Genomic DNA, 21090 nt, shown 5'->3' with positions numbered 1-21090 from the left:
GGGTAGAAGATAAATGTGTACCATAGTTATGCGCCGGAAATTCATTAGCGTCCCGGGGAGTCGTCGCATAAACAAAACGAATCGTGGCATGTCAGCCCAGTGACAGACCAGTGACAGACCAGTGACAGACCAGTGACAGACCAGTGACAGACCAGTGACAGACCAGTGACAGACCAGTGACAGACCAGGGTGACTGTGCCGGTGTGAGTAAATACATCGCTCGACCTATTTCAGCTTGGAGGTTTTCAGCCTCGGGGTCTCATACGCGGCAGTGAGGATGACCTTGCCGGTTCTGATTGGCCTTTAGTAGTCAATTCATTTGCCGCACAAATACATGTATGTGTATATTGTATAATAAACAGGGGCTAACGCGGTGTGGTTAGGGTTGCTACCGTGGCTACATGAGTATCGCCACACACAGAGTGTCAACTCAGGTATAGGGTTTTCATTTATACGGATCTGGAACAAAAACAATAAGCAATGTAATGTGAGTGGCCTGTTCACATAGTACATTTGTAAGCTCACTGTCGCCCATACCAAGACCTCTACGTGGCATACAATTGACAAGTATGGTGTCAACAATGGCTCATCAGAGGTATGCATGTATAACACGCAGCAATACAATATGTAGTAGAATATGAATGAGCAAAGGTTGCATCATAAAACTTCAGTTCAAAAGGCGAAAAAAATACCCACTATACTAGATACAAAATAAAGATTAAGACATGAAGGGTTAGAATTTGTTTATTTTTTTCAAATGTTATTGACTTTTTTATGATTTACAAGTAGGTTATACATACAATAAACATTTGAGATGGGATTCAGGTGTTTATGTGACGAAGATAAAGCATAAGCTTTCTGATGAAACCAAATAGACCACAAAAAACTGACTAATTTAAGTTAAGGTTGGTGGAATGTGAAAGTTGCAAAAAAACAACTGCATTTTAACATAGACACAGCTCAAATAATGGACTATTTGGCATCTTTTCTGATACATTTCTCAAAGATTAACAGTGCCCATTCTGAGAATAGTTTCTGAAGAGTTAGGCTGTCTGTGCTTTTCAGGGATAATGTCATTGGACAATGTAGTACAAAAGCTGATGGCTCACCAGGACAGGAAGCCAAGTGCCTCAGATGTGACCTAGCTTGTTTTATTTTCCACGCAGGGAAATACAACAGGAGCTGTGTGGTATAAACATGGTTTTATAACCAAGTTGGACAGGATCCCTGCTTCCCATCATGCTTTTTACATACGTTTTCAGGGAATAATTTGGGACAAATTACATTCCTGAAGATATAAGTTAGTTACAGAATCAATTACAGAAGCTGACAAAAAGCTTGACTTTTCATGTTCATTATTTGGCAGATAATGTTTTCTTATTATGTTCATGTGAATTGCTGGAATCCATTATGCACACCGACAAGAACAAACATTACTTTTTTTTATATGGCAGATAAATCACATCAGTCAACAAAGTGGGATGGTAGCTAATAAAGTGTGCATGCCAGGCTGAAGCATTATTGTTCACCATAATGCAATGGAGATTATTCCAAATCATTTATGAAAAAGTGGTCATAAAACAAGGGTACACTGCAAAGAAAAAATATATATAAGGTCATTAAAAATTTAAATGCAGAGTAACAGTGTTTTGACACGGCAGAAGGACAGTTGCCGGACTCTGTGGGGTCACCATCCCCTGCCTGGTTTTATATATGGTGCTGCAGCATCAAACTATACGTTTTTCTGTTAAGATACCCCTGACATTTTGAATGACTAACCTGGTCTATATCATTAACCTAACCTGGTCATCATTAAGAGATTGTTTTGTAATATATTTGTTTATCTTTTCATATTTATCATGAAACCTTCATCCCTTTAGAGGACCAGGCCCTCATAGGCAGGGCCCTCAGACTGAGGGCACTCTTTCTGTAAGCGGAGATGCTCCAGGGTGTTGTGGAAGTGCTTGTTGATCTGCTCAGTCTCCTCACTTGTTTCCAGACCAGGCAAGTCTTCTCGGATCTTCTGGATCAGCTGGTTCAATACCTGAACAGTGACCTGCACAAGGTGGTATACGGAGAGCAAGGGTGGCAAATGTGACATTTTCTTATTGTTATTGATCAATCAATTAATCCTAAAAGTAAAGACCAAGTGTGTTTCTCTCTGCTTGCTTTAACTACTGTTGGCCAAAACACTTATTCCGAAACAATCTATTGTTTCTTACCGCATCATTCTCCCGCTCATAGAAGCAGATGTATCTGTTTAGGATTTCAATGAACAGCTGGACCTGCAGTGACGGATCCATGCACTGGTTTGCAATTTTTAGGGCTTTCTTCAGACACTCCATCACTCGCTTCCCATCACGGATCTGAAACAACATGATTGGATTTTACTGATAGCAGCTTGGCAACTACTACTGCCTCAACTCACTTTCTGAACCATCCAAATTGACAAAAAAAACGATCAAAAATGTTTTATATCTACATACAGGACAACAGGCAAATAGTGTCAGTTTGATTTAATTGATTTAAAGACTGCTAAATAAGACATACAATAACATTTTAGAAGGCTTTATACATTACAACAAATGAATGCCTTGTTAAGTAACTTTGGGGAAAGACAGGATCTGACAGAGATGCTGATCTCTGACAGATGTGACTACCGATGCTTTGATCGTAGACACACAAGACAGCAAAGCCTGCAAATAGAGTTCCCTTAGTGTAACACACTGTCCTTTATATTAAAGAGCAACTTGCAGGTATATTAATTTGATTAATTCACACTATTACTAGTGCTGGCAGAGGGCTAAAAATAGCAATCTAATGTTATCATATGGGGCACAGTGCGCATTACGCGATAATATAATATGAGAAAAACGTATGTAGGCAGGCACCCTGACGCAAAGCAGCATATGGTAGTCCAACAGCTTTCAAAACGTAATCCAAAACTTTCAAAAACATAAGGTTTTCAATCAACAAGCTTCCAGTAGTGGGGAATAGCGAACCAATCAAATTGCGCCATCTTAGGAGGTTCACGTGTAGCATATACTGTACTAATGTGAAATATTGTCCATTGTCCAGTCTTTAGAACAATACTAATCCGAATTTTCAACAAACCATCTGTTTCGCAAGCAAATATGGTCCAACTAAAATCCCAACCATACGTTTCTATCTCTGTCATAGACCAGGTTGGAGTGGTGGTTCCACAGAACAAAGCTAGCATTCGTGATGATCGTATCATCAGCATTCATAATGGTGGGTCCCTTTTCCTGCCAGACGCTTTACGCCCGATTGGGATCCCTTGTACAGCACATAACTGTCCGAAATACGCTGTTCATCAGCTCACCTCTTCCCCGTTCTTTTCTGTGCTCCGGCCAGACCAGAAGAGATGGGCGCAGACACTGACTGCACGGCACTGGTCAGGTTTCTTTAGCAGCTTAGAGGCAGCCAGTGCACACTGGGTCCTCAGAGGCTCATGGTTCTCCTCACTGAAGCAGCGGGTGTGCTCAAAGGTGCCGATGATGAGCATAATGGCTGCGAGCTGGGCCTTTGAGTCACTGATCTCATCCTCGTACAGAGAGAAGGCCTGGTTGAGGATAGGATGGAAGGAAAGAGAAAAGAAGCCGTTTGTTAAGGGGCAAAGAAGAACTGACGGCGGAGATACATTGTCAGAGCGAAGTAAGATCAGAGCCATCAGGAAGGCAACCCGATGTGTGAAACAATATACAGTGTCTCAAACTCAAAACAAGTGAACGTCTAATTCTTTTACCTGTGACATAAATTCGTACGCTACAGTTTCATGGTTCTCGAAGGCGATCTCTCCTGCTGCTAGCGCCCCCTGGAGGAAAAGCCGGAGGGGAAGCTCCGCGAGCTCTGCCTTGATGAGAGCACTAATGGTCTGGTGGGCGAAGGAGAAGATCTTCTGACACTTCTTCTCCCACTTGTCATCCTGAACAGAAGTTTAGATAGGAAGAAGAACTTTAACATCACGTTATACCAGAGGCATTCATTGGTCTACTGTTGGAATAGATGGAACATTTGTTTTCAGATGAAAGGAGAAGAGCATCGCTGTACCCAAGAAGAGTTCTCTTTGTATCTGAAGGCCAGCTGGTAGGCAGCAAACACCAGCGGAGGGAGAGTGTAACGAATCCTCTGGTTCCCGCCTGCTCCAAAATGCTTCCTGGCTGTATTCAATATCTGATCAAAACAGAATTGTAACACAATTAATAGAAACATCATTATCACTTTATTTATTGAGCTCTTTAATGGGAATGGAAAATGACCATCACCACCACCTCCACTTGGATCTAAGAATGAGTGAGTACGATGCGAGGGGTTTTTACAACTTGGTTGCTCCTAGCCATTACTTTTTGCCCATCATATATTAAAATTGTTTTGTTGTTGTAATTTCAAGTGTCAGTCAACAAAATGCATATAGGTCTGATTTATCCATTAGGATTTAAGATCACATAACTGATGGTTATAAAATATTCCAAAATTAAGATTTAAAATTTTGATTGGCAAATTAAACAATTGCTGTTGTGAATTATTGTGAATTAGACTTTTACTGCTTCTGCTTGATCATTTCCCAATACTTGAGGTTGTGTTAAAGTGAAGAACACACAAGATGGTGTGGCTCTATTTCACCCTCTTTGAGAAATAGAAATAGAGCCACACACATCTGTGTGTTCTTCACTGTATCCAACCTCAAGTATTAGGGAATTATCAAGTAGTAGCAGCAGCAGTAAAGTGGAATTCACTAAAATTGTTCAACCTTAAGGGATTCATCATACAGGCCGAACTGCAGCCCTGATCCATTACACCACTAATGCTACTACTAACATCACATTCAGAAGAAATAAATCACACTTTAAGAGATGTTTTACATTTAAACAGAAGAGTATGGTTCTTAATTGATGATTAGAAGGAAAAGTAGGAAAAAAAAAGTGATTGGAAAATAATAAAAGCTAAGTGATTAGGAATAAGCAGCTCACCAGGTACTGCTGGTCAGGGTCGTCTGAATGCAGCAGGTGGATGAAGCGGCCAACCAGACTCTGCTCCTCAGCAAAGTCCTCTGGGTCGGGGTCCTCAGCAGGCTGGTCTGGCTGGTCTTGGATTAGTGTGGACACAAGACTGAGGATGGCATCCACCTGGGAGGACGAAACGAGGATGTGAGAAGTAGGGGAGATCAAAATGTATTTCATCTTTTGTAGATGATTTTTGCTGCATTGGAAGTGTTTGGCACCTGTGTTTGGCAACGGTATTTGAATTGCTTGAAATAACTTTGTCACTCAACAGCTTAAAATTGCAACATCTTGCTATTAGTTGTAACGTTTTGATAATAGATTTTCGTCTGCTTTTACTGAACAATGAGCATTTCCCTTCATAATTGTGGAGTGTATGTGGTGGTGGCTCTATAGGGAACTCACCTGCTCCTGCGCTACGATGGTAGTGTTATAGTCCAAGGTGTTGGTCAGGACATAGCAGCTCATGGTTTTGCGTGACTCAAAGTCAAAGTACTCAAAGAGAGGTGGGAAATATTTGAGCTTCAGAACCGTAAGGATGTTGTTGTAGGTATCCACTGGTATCTTGAGCAGCCTAGTCAGCTCCTTGGACACGGCACTACTGGTTGCAATGCTGAACAAGCAAAGGAAAGGAGATATTAGTGTTTAAGATATGTGTAAAAGATACACAGTTGACGATAATATCAACCTTTATGCTTGGAGGCACTAACTAAAGTTTAAGTGAAAGAACATAATACACTTGTTTTTGTATACCTTTACTTGCTTTGTATACCTTTATATGTAAAATATTCTACAATACATTTCAAATTACTTCTGTGTATTTATTTACACTTTAATTAAACCTCTGGGGTATGGCACAACGCTGGCGTTATGCTTGTACATTCCTCGTTTCAACTTTAAATACCGCCCAAAGAGTGGTTTGCAGTTGTCAAAATTGCAGACAAGTCGTTTTACTCAAGTTTGGTTTTTGCTGACATGCCAAAGCGAAGAGGAACAAACTTTTTGAATTGAACACTTAACATTTCAAGCAAAACTGTTGTTTCTAACTTGTTGTGCATAGAAACACAATCGTGTACAATAATAACTGCACAATACTGCAACTGACGTTGTAATAATTAAGACCAAGCATAATATGCAATAAGAAAACATGACAGACATACAAACTTACTGTTCCAAATTGAGCTTGTTAAAGATCTCAACGGTGCTCTCTAGGACTTTGTCCACATAGTCCACACGGTCGGGGTAGCACTTCATGGCCAGGTTTATAAGGGACACCTGGAGGGACACCACGTCCTCCGATGGCATATCCTGGCGAGACTAGAGAAAGGGAAAGGAGGTTGGAGACGAGTATGAAGACCCCATGCAGATGTATTGTAAGCTAGGTAATATATGATGGCCACCATGCATACCTGAATTACAGTGGCCACTTGCTGGGAGAAGATGTCAAACAGTTTGATTTCAGCCGGGATACCGGGGCCATCTTCTCGGTGTGCAAAGAGTGCTAATCTGAGAAATAGAGCAGGTATTAACATTTGAGCGCTCAAAATCACACACACACACACACACACACACACACACACACACACACACACACACACACACACACACACACACACACACACACACACACACACACACACACACACACACACACACACACACACACACCTGTATTTGTTTATTTCGGCTAGAAAACGAATCCCAAGCAAGGCTACCTGTGCTAGATTTGTAGCAATTTGAGAAAAGTGCAAGGTAAAATGTACCTGTCAATGAGCGCGATGATAATGTTTTTGACATTGACGTGCTGGTGTAGTTCAGCACACGAGCGAAGAAACGGGTTGAGTGTCTGAAGATGGAATTCATCTGGGAACACCTGAGAAACACAAGAGATATAGAATTGAATGTGATGCTAATACTGCATGAATAAACTCTTCTTATATACATGCGGCATGAATGTTTGTTTTTAGGCCATGATTATTCATGCATTATCGTTGCCATTAAGCAGCATTAAGATAGCACAAAGATTACCACTAACGGAAACTGGCTTCATTTGTAGTGTGAAGACATGGATTGCAATTACAGACATAAAATTGTGGTTATTTTAAGCAGTTCACTACGGTAGTGTCTACTGCACATTTATGTTTCTAGGGCAAGGTGGCCTTCAATGAGACCGATATGACTTTTCCAAATTTTTAGCTTAGCTGTGGTTCTGGCAGAAACAAACGTACATACATATCTACATACATGTCTTTATTCTGAATCCAGGGTCCACAATGAAAATCACACATACAATACATGAACGTAGGTGTTATACATGTGTGATATATCATACAGTCATTGTAAACGGTCAATCTGCAGTTGGGGTCACATCTACCTGAATGATGCACTCCATGAGATACTCCTGTGCAAGTGAATCTCTACAGTTTACCACCTGCTCCAGCACACCTGGTAACACAACCTGGAGACAAAGAGTTTATGAGACAGATTTAATAAAAAGACATACTGGCCGATGCACTATTATTATGTAATAACTATTATTATTATTATTATTGAAATGATACAAATTAAATAACATATTTCCTTCTATAAACCATGCATTTTGTATAACATGTCTCCTCTGAAAATTTCCTTCCTCAGCATAACACAGGCAGATAAATGCAACTTTAAGATACAGTTTAATATAACCTAATGTTATCATATTAAAATTTGGATGAAATAGTCAAGTCTTTTTATTGATGTCAAATGGAATTTGGGCCCGGTACTGGGTCTGTCGGGCTTAAATGTCTAGTAAAAATAAATCACTCCCATTACAGCATTTAAAGACTAACAAATTCAGCAGTCTTATCGGCCAACAATGTACATTAAACCCACACCTTCATAGACTGGACTACTGTAATTCACTTCTCACAGTGTCAGTAAAACAGTTTTGACCGGACTACAAGGGGTCTCACAGGCTGAATGAGGGAGGGGATCAGATCAAGCATTTGTGCCACATTACTCCGATTTATGATAATCACCTAAACTGATATAGGCCCGCAGCGGACTCTCCTGACCTCACACAAATCCTCTGTTACCAATATGATTAGTTCAATGACTTTGAGTTTCACTTTGTGACGTTCTGTCCAGTGTAATGTAGCGTGAGCATGCTCTCGCCATGGCTTTAAACATAACAAGAGCAAATTCTCTTTTGGAATCAATGTGTGTCATGTCTGTACATCGTTTGTGAAAGTTTGTGGACAAAATAAAGTGAATGGCCATACAAGTACTTTATAATACAATATCTTATCACTAAGACAAAAGTGCTACCACTTCTGTTTAGGGTTTGTGGCCTTGGGACGCAAAATGGATTAATTACCCAGACAGGTATGGTCCTTTAATCTGTTAATGACCAGCATGGCTAATGATGGTGCCATCAAGCATCCACTGATTTGTATCCAAAGTGAAGCATTTGATAGCTACTGTGTATAGCCTGCTGCAACCCGCCTGGATTTGGTGTGTGGCACCATCCTTTGTGGTAACAAGAGCATAGCATGTACTTCATCACAACAAAATGTGTGTGATTAGAGGCACAAATGCCTTCGCAGTGACAAACCTGTTTGTACTTGTCCACATTGACTCCTTCCAGCTGGCTGAGGCGAACAAGATTTGTTCCAACCAGGATCCGAAGCTCTTGCCTCTCCTTTTCCCTCTTCTCGCGGTCACGGCTGTGGCCCTGATGCTGCATACGCACCCAAAGCTTGTTCATCTCAGCAAAGTTAAGCAGGACAAAGTCGATAGAGTCGTTAATGTCCCCAGTCATCTCTTCAGTCCCTCTGTGGGTAGATAGAGGTGAAGGAGTTAGAGGGCTACAACAATGATGTTGTTAAGAACAGAGTGCTTACACCATCTTCCAAATACCACTAGATCTAGAATGGAAAGCTGATTCGGTCTATTATGCAACATTGCATACACAGTCTACAAGTATTTTCTAGTGTGCAGCGACGACAGTCTACTATGTAGATGCAGTCACAAAAGGACTGCATCTACATCTAGTCATGCTACTTAGAATGGTCAAAGGTTAATGGTTGTCAATGATAATGTGATTGGTTGCGTAAACTTTTTTACCTCTAACAGTTTTTACCTCTACGTTTTAAAAATAAATTTACTTTAGAGGGCTACCTTTGCTTTAAAAATTATCAGTTCATTGTTTTAAAAAGAGCATTAAGATACCTCACTGGTACATAATTAGTCCAAAAATCGAACTGCTATAATATAATATAATAAAAGGGCAATTATTTTGCCACCAGATGCCTGGTTAGATGCTAAAACTTAATGACATGAGTAACCAACCATTTTTTTTATTTTATATATCTATATTTTTAAATTTTTAGATTATAATGGGCTTTAAACTTTCAACCTGATGGCAAAATATGCACCATTTAAAAAGCATAAAGATTCCATACTCAGGCGGCTCCCCATCATCTGGGAGGATGTTGCGAGTGCACTGCAGCAGGTAGTTCCTGAGGAACAGCCCCCGGAGAGGATGCTGGACACCTCGACACATTTCTACCAGGTCCTTCAGGATGTCCTTTCGGGACTGAGGAAATGAGCGCACATACACCACCCCTACGGTAATCAGAAGGTAGCTGGTGGAGCAGAAGAGGAAACGTTTGTTAGTGGTCAAAATTCTTCTCTTGATTGTCTGAGGAATCAAATTTACAATAATAGAAAAAGTATACAGGTTATTGAAAATAAATATAGGATAAATATTGTTCAGTAAATACAGTATTATGGCTTGTTATCGTTTAAAAAATAGTGACACTTTTGTATTTCATAATATGTTTGTCCATTAATGATTAATTTGTGATTGCTAAATAAAACATACTGGCCATGGCCATGCAGTAATAATTGTGAATAAAGTGTAATAATAATGGGTACCATCAATGATGCGTCACCAAGTCATAGAGTGTTTGTACAACCACTTTTTTGACAGACACCCAAAAAAGCTGCATTTTTCTCTCAAATTTCTTTACCCTTGCAACCATGTCACTGGTGACACCCATTGTTATTCTTCCCTCTAAATCTGCACACTGGTCCTCAGATTGAGGTAAATACAAGAATGTATAGGCCTAGTGAGTAAAAAGAGTACTTACAGCCTAGGAATGATGTTGCCAGCATATTGGACAAGTTCATAAAGGTCAGAAACCTTGCGGCCCTTGGCAAACTCGTCGGTCAAATAGACCTCCAAGTAGTGCAGCTCATCAGAGATGGCCATGTCTGCACTCACAGTTAAGGCCCAATAGACAAAGGAATGTATCAAAGCCTCATTTGTTAAGAATAACAGAATAATGTAAGAATAATACATACAAATACATAATTGTTAAGACTCCAAATTACATTCTAGTAACATTTGATAACATATTACCTCACATTACGCCATAAACTGTAATGTGTATGTGTTAAACATGTTATTTCCTGGGCCTTGCAGCATGAAAATCATACAAGAGACATTCAAAGAAACATCTTAACACTGTTAAGCAAACGATAATCAAAGATAAGATGTGTAGTGTTGAACGTAAAAACAACATCTCACCAATCAAAACATATTCACATTTCTCAATGTACCAAAGGATACAGAGCTCATAGTAGCTCTTGGGGGACAGCATTGAGGTCCTCAATTCTCCAAGCATGTTAGAAGCATGCTTTAGAGCATCCATTAGCTTGTTCTTGTCCTGTAGGCACATATATCATGAACAGGAGATATATACATATAATAACATCAAATATTAGCTTATATCAAAGTGAGGGACATCAGAAATATGTAATTAACTTCTAATTATGTAGTTATTAAGGGTTACCAAGTTGTGCATTAAGCATCAGCAAATTATATTCCATCAGATCCATTGTGATTCTATTACATTTGATTGAATGGTTTGTTTTGGACTTTGAGGATGCTTTCAAAAACAGGAGTTTAGCTAATTTTGTATTAATATACTTTTTTGACATTGTCTTGACAATATATTTGGTAGGTGTGTAGTGATACATCCCTCTATGATTATTGAGAACATGAGGGGAATAATGTGTCAGAAGGGATAATACATGTGGGTGTGTAGAAAATTAAGTGGCATCTTGATTCAACAACAATGTGAAAAGATGTTCAACCTACCAGGCATCGTTTCATCTGAAAGGATTGGACTTTGACTGCCTGCACAGCCTCATCCAGAAGCTTCTCCTGCTCATCCTGGGGAGACTGGGTAGTAGGCTGAAAGATATTGCAGGAATTTTAACACGAATAAACGCCATTCCCCAAATAACATTTTAAATCATTTTAATTTAATGAAGCCATGAACATACGACCCCTTTTGAGGTCTTTGTACCGTAATTGAGCGTGAGGTCTAGCGCATAAATCTTTAATACCGAAATCGAACATGCTTCTTTTTCTAACTGATGGTGGCAGTATTTAGACACAAAACCGCAATCCTTGTCGAAAAAGACATGCTCTTGAAAATTACGAATAGTCCTGATCTAATAATTATTATAAATAACAGTTCTAAACGGCCATGATATTGTAGTAAAGCTAGGCAGAATAAATTAGTACAGGAATGCTTTCATATGAATATTTCCTCGCATGAATTGCCAGGTAAAGGTAGGGACTAACAGCCCCAATTGTACGGAAGCAAGTACAGCTGACCATATAAAATACATAATCGATATACGGTCAGTCCTAGGCATATAGATAGCTATGTTTAAATATGCAATCGCGTCCGAATTTGCTCCAAATCAGGGCAGACAACGAAGAGGATAAAGAAAAAGCCCATTTCCTGCTTGGTGCTTAGAAAACAAAATGCGGAGGAGGGCGGGGAGACTTGGGACGGAATTGCACTTATTCAAAACGTACACAGATAAGAGTTGAAGCATTTCAGAAAGCACATTAAGGTCTGGAAACCTTGCCTAACTACACGTATGGAGAAGTACGTGACACGTCGGGGAACACACCAGATAACTGCAGCAACATATTGACGTGCCATTGCCATTTAGCACAGCAGAGGTTAGCAGTCGCTAGCTAAGATTCACTCCACTTCCAATCGTGCAACTGGTATTACAAATGAAAACGCGATCTTTTGTTGGGTCCGTTTTTGTAAACAAATGGAATTGTTGTGACATTTGATACATTACTAATAACACGTATAGCAACTTAGGGGTTAGCCGTTCGCTAACGTTACTTGGGTCACATTAGGCCTCACCGATAGTCGACAGAGCACGGCATCGCTCCTTCAGACCAACACAAGTCCATGACATGCATAAAGCCACACGGTGTGAAGGGAATGTATAACGATGTACTACAACTATATTGTAGCGCACTTACCATAATAACTGGCCGTGTCAGAGTGGGTGAACTGGGGGCCTGGACTGCTCCTTGTCATGTGACACAGCCTCGTCCAGGAACTCCGCTTGGCCTAAATAAAAATAAACCACAGCGTGTAGAATAATGTTTGAGGTTTTGATAAGTCCTGTATTTAAAAAAAAATATGAAAACACGTTTTTTAAAACATTGAATGTTCACATGTGTAAATGTTTAATACTTAAAGCAAAGCTATATTAGAACTATGATAAATATTAAAAAGTCGCGCACGCGCAGCAGACAATCACTCAACCAGCCAATCAGCGTGCGAAGTGTCTTTTTTTGCCATTTTTTTCCACGAAAACACGTTCGACCAAGATGCGACTGTAGCTTAGTCTGGCACGTTTGAATATAGTCTAAATGGAGATGGAAATATTTGCCAAACTTGCTGGCAAAATGGGTATCGGTTCTGCGAAATTAATTCGGTGAGTTTTTAAACTATCTAGCAAATTATTCTTAATATTGTTGACCTAAAGTTGTTGGTCGTATACCTGTTATTGAGTTGCGTACGTAGACTGTATAACCTACAAGTTTAGGTCGTGTCCATATAACGTTAATGTCCATTTGTGACCCAAAACACTTTTGCGCAAACATGCACAAAATGTCTACAAATGTTTTTGTGATCTGACTGTATTCTGCGGTATGCAACGCTAAATAATGTTAGTTATCTGTAGAGCTACGTAAACGGAACCAACTACAATAGCGAAGATACCAGCCATGTTGCAAGTCTCACTGAAACATTGAAACACTGAAACATTTTTTCTGCTTCACAGAAAGGCAGAAGAATACGGCCGTTTGTCTCAGGTGAAGTGCATTGCTCTAAACAAAGTTACACCAACCAGTGAAGCAGTGATATGTCTAGATTTGGCAGCCTCCTACATGAAGATGCCTCTCGACAAAGTAAGCATTTTCCCACTGCAATTCCACCACCGCTACTCCATCACAATGACTATATCCTAATTGTAATTTTCCAATAGTTGGTGTGTTTAGCTTGATGAAAATAACTAATTCTACATCTGTAAAAACACACACCGATCTTTTATTTTCAGCGCCCATTTAAACTAATGTTGTCTCACTGGGCGTTTCTTAGAAGCATGCACAGCAATAGGAAGATGTTGATTCTCAAATTATACAAATACTACTGTATTACTAAAGTAAAGGAAAATAAAGGACTTTGGACCCTCCCAGTAAGCAGAGAATCCAAAATGTAAAGTGTTCTGTCAGCTATTAGCTGTTGATGATAAGACAGAGGTACGAGCTGGCAGGCATTTTTATTTGTATAATATCAGTCTAACTTGTACATACAGTCTAGGAGGTGTAACAAATAAATATTGGGCTCTATTTCTCTCAATTATTTAAACATTACATTTTACTAACATTACATTTTCTTGCTGTACATGCCTGCTGTAATATATATGACCTGAAGTAAATGGAGGAAAAATGTACTGGCCATATTTGCTGCCCCCCATAATTCTTCCTAAACCCTTGGATCCCTTATATACGTTATGGAGCAAATAACTAACTTTGTTTCTTTTCTTAAGGAATATGCCATCAAACTCTCTGGGATAACTAAGAAGCTATACCTGAGTAACCTTAAGGCCATGGAGTGTTTGATGGGTCTGGAACGTCACCCAGGTCTGAGTGAGCTGGGGGTTCAGTATGGCTGCGTGGAAGCAGTTGGAGTAGCGACACAAATACTGGAAAGGTGTGGTCAGCCTTTTTTATTTTTCTCTCTGAGGTTTCATGACAAAACTATGCATAAATGATGAATATATCCAGAATAATAAGGGTAATTTAGTTAATGAAATTTAAATGAGCAATATCTCAAAACTGTACATTTCACGTAACTTCCATCACAATTTGTTTTGTGTCTGTCTTTGTACTGCATTGTTTTCTATGGTAGACATTTGAATTTCCCTTCGGTCTGTCTTTTTTTTTTAGGTACAAACAAAGCCTCCCTTCTGCTCAGCAACAGGAGCTGGACCTGTCTAAACCTCTTTTCACCACCACTGCTCTCTATTCGGCCTGCAGGTCAGTGGATTCAGTTGGTTCATTTTATTTGTATCATCCAGAGGTTTGGAACCTGTGTGCCCTTACCCGGGGCTCCCTGGCTATAAAGATATGCATCATTATATGCATCATTATTTTGTATATAATGTTTATAGTCTAGATTATTAAAACAAAACAACAATTTCAAGTTCAAGTTCAGTTCAAAATGTACATCTTGCTAGCTAGGTTACAGGGTGCTGCAGAATTGCACTTTCAGTTTTCCCATAAGGACCAACCTTTGGCACTGTAGACTATTCTTGCGGAGTCACTGTTTCCTTCAGTATTTCTTCAGGGAGAAGCTGGAGGGCAAGCGATGAGAAACCAGCAGAGGTCTTAGAGAACTAGGGTGATTTATTTTGTGTTTTTTCATTTCAATCTGTTCAAAAATGTTTTTGCATATACTGTAGATGTCTGAAGATAAAAGTTGACCAAAAGCTGGCAGCGTCGTCTGGTGCCAAGAAGGCTGTCTTTGGTCGTCTTTCTGTCCAATTCCAGAGTTTTGGACAGGACATCTGCAGTGAGTAGTAGTGTGAAACATTCAATTACTTGTGCTTGTGTGTAAATAAGAATCTCAACCATTTTCACTGTCGATTCCTAATCGCCTCATAGAAGCTGAAGCTGGTACTGTCATAATTACCTCATAGAAGCTGGTACTGTCGGTCGAAAAGCGGCATTTTGCCGCTTTTCCACCGACAGTACCAGCTCGCCACGACTTAGTGCGGCACGACTCAGTTTGGAATCCAGGCACGTCGCGTTTCCATCTAAAAAAGTACCTCTTCAATGTGGGCTGGTCGTAGAAAAGAACCTCTCCAACATGGGCGGGTCGTCATTAGGTTTTAATACCTGGAGACGGGATTCCCGGGAAATCGGAATCTGATCAAGGCTATTTCCTGATTCCCGGGAAAGGTTATGATGGGAAATAAAATAAAATAAAAAGAGCAATGACTGCACGTCTATTGTTATTGTTGTCATACGGTAACACGGATCAGTGAAACGATCCGTGTCCCCCTTGGGAGCGGGTCCGTGGACTCCAGCCACGCCGGACACACACAACCACGCCGGACACACACAACCACGCGCAGCCTAACTCTAGCCCCGGGAAAGGAACGACACACACGGCAAAACGCCGATCCGTGTCCCCCTCGGGAGCGGGTCCGTGGACTCCAGCCACGCCGGACACAACTTAACTTTGAGTGATTATTCCCGTTTGCAGCCGCTGGCCAATCAGTGGCCAGCAGCCTGTTTACGTCACACAAAAGTACCTACTCCGCTCGCTTGGAACCTCGACAGAGGTGGTACTAAAAGTACCTGGTACCAGGTACACAAGGGGGCAGTATAGCCTTTAAATGCAAGGCATGTATGTGTGACAAATTCTTTTTAAATACTGCTGAAAATCAGTTGGTGTATTACAACCAACTGAAAGTTGTGTTTTGATTACGCCAGATGCCTTCATTTAATGCTCATGTCTGGCTGTCCAAAACAAAACCCTCAACTGTTGCCTGCTTGACCAATCAGTGAATGCGGAGACAGGCAACACATTGCTTACCTCTGGGAGGAGTCCACATCTTTGCATTCACTTGGGTCAATGTAGGGCCAAAGGGCCGTGTCTGAGTAATGACATTCAGAAGTGTCATTTGACTCTTAGTCATTTCCATTTTACGTTGTGGGTGGCATTAGAAAACAAGTTTTACTCTATCTGAGAGTTGTGTTGCTATTTGGTGTTTTAGCTCTGTTCAATCTCACTTTAAGAGGGTTATCTGGACCAGTACAGGAGGGATCCTTCTTTGGTTTTTGTGGTTCGGCCTATTAGGCAAAGGGATCTGTTTAACAAAACCATATTGAATGTCAAAGATCATAAGTAGGATGTAAAAACTAAGTGAAATGGCTAAGAGTCTGATGATAAGGACGGAAAAATAATGAATGAGGTTTAGGTTACATTCCAACCTTATCTGTATAGACCCTAGACAGAAGACATTAACTTTATTTTGATCATAATTGTGTTAAAAATTACATGATCTAAATTTAACACATTTTGGGCTGATGCGTTGTAAGAGTACATTGTGTGGCCCTCTCACTGTTCTGTCTCTACAGAGGAACCTTCTACTAAAATGGCACCGAAGAAAAAAGCACCGAAACGACTTCAACCATTGGAAAACCTTGAAGTGGTCGAAGGTGAGTGAAAACACCGTTCTTGTACGAACATCTTCAATGTTTTCATGCAAGTGGATTGAATAAGATGATTGTCCTAGAACTATTCTGGAGTGTGACAATAGCCACAATTCTCCATAGTTACTTTTTTTAAGCATGCATTTGATAGAATATTTGGCTTCTAATTTTGAACAATTGCCTTCTTCAGCATTAGTTAAAAAATGTATTTGTTTACATCAGATATTTTAAAGCTTATAAAAGGTGGTATGTAATGTTGATTAACTCTCTTCCAGAGGATTGTCTGCCATCATCCGTTAAGCAACAGAAGAAAGAGGATAAGGCAGAAGAGGGAAAGACGGAGATTGGACAGAACTATGAGGAGTGGAAGAGGAAAATTCTAGAAAATGCTTTGAAATCGAATGCAGAGAAATGTGATTCATAGATGGCCCTGAAGATATTGTTCTTTCTTTACCTTTTAGAATTGTTTTTATTGATTGGACATCGTTAGGAATTGAGTTTGACAATTATAGGCATTATAGTTAACAACATGGCTTTACAGTTTTTCAATGTCCGTTATTTATTATGTCCTAATTTAATATTTTTTTTCCCACGTTTGCATTAAAGAATTAAATGATATTCTTGCCTCTGAGGAATTATGAATTTCCAAGTAAGACCGGATACTAGGGACATATCGGCTCGGTGACTATGATATGGTATAAATGTTCGTAACTTGTTTCACACTTTTTTTAGGCCTATAAAAATAACTCCCCCACCACATAACTTGGTCTGGTGAAGGCTGCTTGTTGGGCACCCAAACTTTGCTTAAGTGCGTTTATTTTGTCCTTGCGTAACTGCCCCAGGGATTCACTTAGCCTAGCATGTTTAGCGCTGTAAGGATGTTCCAGGTTGGTCTTTTTCATTACAGCGAGCGATTCTCCACACAAGGCAAACTGGCCTGCCCTTTACTTCAACAAAGAAGTAGCCTACTATGAATAAATACAATGTACATTAAGTACGTTCATTAAGTGCCAGGACGTACAATGGTGCGATCACAACAGACAATGGTGGGCGGGGGGACTGAATGCTATAAAGAGTTTAGGTGAACTCTGAACAGGTGGGTTTTGAGTCTTTTGAGGAAGCTGGTGAGCGACTCTGCGGTCCTGACATCAGCAGGGAGCTCGTTCCACCACTGTGGTCCCAAGATAGAGAAGAGATTTAGCTGATCGACCTTTGGTTGCTCTTAGCGATGGCGGTACCAGATGTCCAGCTGAGGTAGGACATGTCTGAACACGGCTACAAAGTCAAGTAATTCTTATTCTGACAAATGTTTGCCTGACCAAAAATAATAAGTGAATTTGCATCAAATTTACTGCAAACATTTGACCCCTACATCAATATTTGCCAAATATTTGTTACAGTTTGCTGTTTACCATAACTGAAATAAGGTGTTTTAAGGTTTATTCTCCATGTTTCCCCAATGTAGGCCTACTTGGAAAAAATGCAGCAGGCCACCATTAGGAATCCTTAACCTGCATGGCTGAATGGAGCATTATCTGTTTATTAGTGGACAGGATATGGAAATGTTATTAAGGTCTGCAATTTTATCCCTTAAGAACGCCAACTTAACACATTTGTAGAGACATCAACTCATTCGGAAGTTCAAAGAATGATTGTCTTGTGAGTTTCACTTATTAAGTTGAACATTTTTAAGTCCTCCATTGTGTTCCTCCAAGTGTTGTCGTTATTATAGAGCAGTATCGGCCCCATATAGGCCTATACAACAATGTTCTCCAGATTATAATAAAAGTGTTACACCAGATCATCACAAGATGGCGCCAAGGGGAGAATTAATGGTAATTTTGATAATGTTTATGTACTTCCGTGGAAAATCAGGACCGAAAAACAATGCGAAGAAACAAGGAGAAAAAAAAGAGGAAACACGGCACAATACTATGAGAGAAATAGGACGGTAGGAAGGTTGTACGATTATTAAACTGTGTCTTTTGTCTCCATTGACTTTAAAATCATAGGGTTCATGAGTCGAGTTAAGAGCGAACCTTGGAATTTTCTCAGATAAAAGTTTTCTTCTGGAGACATCCCCAAACCAACAAAATTCCAATTTTTTTGCGTGCTTGGTGATTGCTTGGTCGTTGCTAGGACTTTTTGAAAGCCAGGACCTTTGTAGCGGGACCTGAGGGATCCTCCACCGTAATATTTGATTTTATTACCAAGCTCTATTTTTTATGCTTTTTTTTAAATGCACTCTGCCTACCTTATTTACATTCATATAAAAATATATAATATATAAATATATATATAACCCAAAAACTAACGTTTTTGATCAACAATATCATTATTTTCAAGGGCTGTAATGCATGATCGTAATTATTTTAAAAATAATATATAGTAGGCCTATTTAATATAATAATAGGTTTAAAAAAAATTGTGGATCTGGGACTATTCATAAACGCAAAAGTAAGTAATATTGTGACTTTACTCATGCATTTAAAGTGGGAGTAATAAGTAACATGACATTTATTACACTTTGAAAGTAACTTGAAATAAATCGAATATCCTCCTCGAGCTTTAGTTTAACTGCTTGCGTAGCCGGACAATGGCGTTTTATTCCACTTAGCTGTTTTCATCAATTCCTGATTGAGACGCTGTGCACCAGTGTTTGACGTGTGTCTGTGTGTGTGCATGTGTGTGTATCTGTGATGTGTGTGCTGCATGAGTCACCCTGCAGGCCTCTGATTGGCTGGAAGTGCGGGGAAGAGGAGGAGGAGGGGTGGCTCCGTTTACACATTAGAGAGCGAGAGAGAAAGAGAGAAAGAATCTCATTCATAAAGAGAAAAATTCATTCATGAAAGCTGCCCTGCCACACAGACAGCGAGAGAGATTGTGAGTTGGTGAGGAGTCTATTGGTCTAGCTGAGTCTAGCAGAGAGGTGACGAGTAAGAGAGTTTGTAGATCATTGTGATGGAACTCCTCTCGGTGTGGAGTACACTGGATCAGGACAGCTTTTAGACCAAGCCGAGCCTCACCACTATCACACAGGTGAGTACCAAGCGTGTACGTACAGTAATGCTGAGTATGGCCACATCGTATGTTTATAGAAGGGGTTGTGGGACAGAAGGAAACTTCCCCCATGTTTTTCTCAATTCATCACCACACCTCACTTCAGACCTGGAAATCTGGATCAAAATGATGAACTGCCATTTCTAATCAGCACAAACGATATTTGTACACATGTTCAGCTCTGCAGCTGTATGTTGTATGATTGCCTGCCAGGATCTGTAATATCCTTGGAGGGTGATGTCAGGTTCCAGAGTACCATCAACATGTACGACCAAACATCACTTCACAGCATGAGGAAGTCATCCACCAGCTCCCTAACCAGCGGTCTGAGGTCTGACTCCCATGCTGTCTGCTGTCTCTTCCCCAGGCATGCTGCAGCGCACCAAGTACAGCCGCCTGCGCAACGACTCCCTCAGCTCCCTGGACGACCGGCTCCAGGACTCCAAGGGAGACCCGCGAGCTCTGGCCTCACTGCAGGCTCAGGACCCCCACCCCCGGGCCTCACTGCAGGCTCAGGACCCCCACCCCCGGGCCCCCGACGGAGAGAGCAGCACCCTGAGGGGCTTTATCCCCCGCATGGCGGGGATCTCTCTGCTGGGAGGCCTGGGGGCGCTGACCCACAGAAGCAGCCACAGAAACGTAGACAGACATGCGGACGAGCGGCACGTCCCGGACACGGACTGGACGTCGGGCCAAGCGTCCCGTTGCCACACCACCAAGGGGCCCGTGGCTCTGCAGGGGGGTCCCCTACACCCGCAGCAAGGTGGTTTGTCCCGGTTGAAGATAGCGGCCCTGGAAGAGGCGGGCCCTGAGAACACGGTGCTCCATCATCACCATGTGGAGGTACAAACATGTTCATCAAAGCATCCACATGATCAAGGAAGCCTGTTTGTCAAGTCGAAGCATTTTTGAGTTGCTGTAGTTCTAAACAATTCCCTAAATGTGTTTCGGGGATTAGTGATGAAGTGCTACTGTCATGTACTTTTGACCCTGTCAAGATCCTACAATAGTCACTTTCACATCTAATGCTTGCTCTACATGCACTAGGGCGGAATGAATGATTATGGCACAATAATGATAGTTGCGATTATTTGACCCGATATTTTGATTGTGATTATTCATTGCATTTAACAGATTATTGATTCAACTCATACTCTGTGGCTCCCACTGAATATGAAAATACATAAGAGCAAAAAAGCATTTGCTGAGTTATAATGGTTTGTAATTAGATTTTAATGTTACTTGCAAACAAAATCACACACACACACACACACACACACTCAAAGACATTGCTGGGCTCAGACTCCCCTCTTCCGCCCCTCCCCTCCAAGCAAAGCTACCTGTGTGGGCAGTAGTGACTCATCCTGGCTCTGTGCTCCTTTCTAGATCTGCTGTCAGAGAGAAAGAAACTGA

General features: G+C 40.7%; 3 protein-coding genes across 3 annotated transcripts in view; 2 read left to right on the top strand and 1 right to left on the bottom strand.

Moving 5' to 3' along the window:
• Positions 1-728: 728 nt before the first annotated feature.
• Positions 729-12442, bottom strand: vps35 (VPS35 retromer complex component). Its single transcript, XM_084476127.1, has 17 exons — positions 12367-12442; positions 11167-11262; positions 10636-10732; positions 10154-10277; positions 9464-9646; positions 8614-8833; positions 7396-7479; positions 6785-6894; positions 6431-6527; positions 6190-6338; positions 5427-5634; positions 4992-5147; positions 4072-4194; positions 3767-3946; positions 3344-3583; positions 2223-2366; positions 729-2056 (listed from the first exon to the last, which is right to left on the bottom strand). The coding sequence occupies exons 1-17, from the start codon at positions 12367-12369 to the stop codon at positions 1877-1879; spliced, it is 2394 nt and encodes a 797-aa protein (XP_084332253.1). The 5' UTR covers positions 12370-12442; the 3' UTR covers positions 729-1876.
• Positions 12443-12700: 258 nt separating this feature from the next.
• On the top strand, positions 12701-17217 carry orc6 (origin recognition complex, subunit 6). Its single transcript, XM_084476450.1, has 7 exons — positions 12701-12827; positions 13176-13302; positions 13944-14107; positions 14344-14433; positions 14859-14968; positions 16543-16623; positions 16893-17217. Exons 1-7 carry the CDS (start codon positions 12763-12765, stop codon positions 17039-17041), a joined length of 786 nt encoding a protein of 261 aa, XP_084332576.1. The 5' UTR covers positions 12701-12762; the 3' UTR covers positions 17042-17217.
• Positions 17218-19364: 2147 nt separating this feature from the next.
• LOC311356613 (SHC-transforming protein 4-like) overlaps positions 19365-21090 on the top strand; it is a 9874-nt gene continuing 8148 nt past the window's right edge. Inside the window, exon 1 of the mRNA XM_084476393.1 lies at positions 19365-20520. Within this exon, the coding sequence (XP_084332519.1) occupies positions 20020-20520 (501 nt within the window). The 5' untranslated portion in view covers positions 19365-20019. The remainder of the gene's footprint in view (positions 20521-21090) is intronic.

This window comes from Micromesistius poutassou (assembly GCF_964030765.1).
Source record: "Micromesistius poutassou genome assembly, chromosome: 12".
Classification (NCBI taxonomy): domain Eukaryota; kingdom Metazoa; phylum Chordata; class Actinopteri; order Gadiformes; family Gadidae; genus Micromesistius; species Micromesistius poutassou.
This window is presented reverse-complemented; position numbering and strand designations above follow the sequence as displayed.

Bases quoted from the DNA above. Each gene is read 5' to 3' on its own strand.
- vps35 (XM_084476127.1), bottom strand. The intron at 10,733-11,166 runs GTAGGTTGAACA...ATGTGCCTACAG, and splicing joins TTCAGATGAAACGATGCCTG to GACAAGAACAAGCTAATGGA. The intron at 5,148-5,426 runs GTGAGTTCCCTA...TCGTCCTCCCAG, and splicing joins CCATCGTAGCGCAGGAGCAG to GTGGATGCCATCCTCAGTCT.
- orc6 (XM_084476450.1), top strand. From the start codon at position 12,763: ATGGAGATGGAAATATTTGCCAAACTTGCTGGCAAAATGGGTATCGGT. The intron at 12,828-13,175 runs GTGAGTTTTTAA...TCTGCTTCACAG, and splicing joins GGTTCTGCGAAATTAATTCG to AAAGGCAGAAGAATACGGCC. The intron at 14,108-14,343 runs GTGTGGTCAGCC...TTTTTTTTTTAG, and splicing joins GCGACACAAATACTGGAAAG to GTACAAACAAAGCCTCCCTT.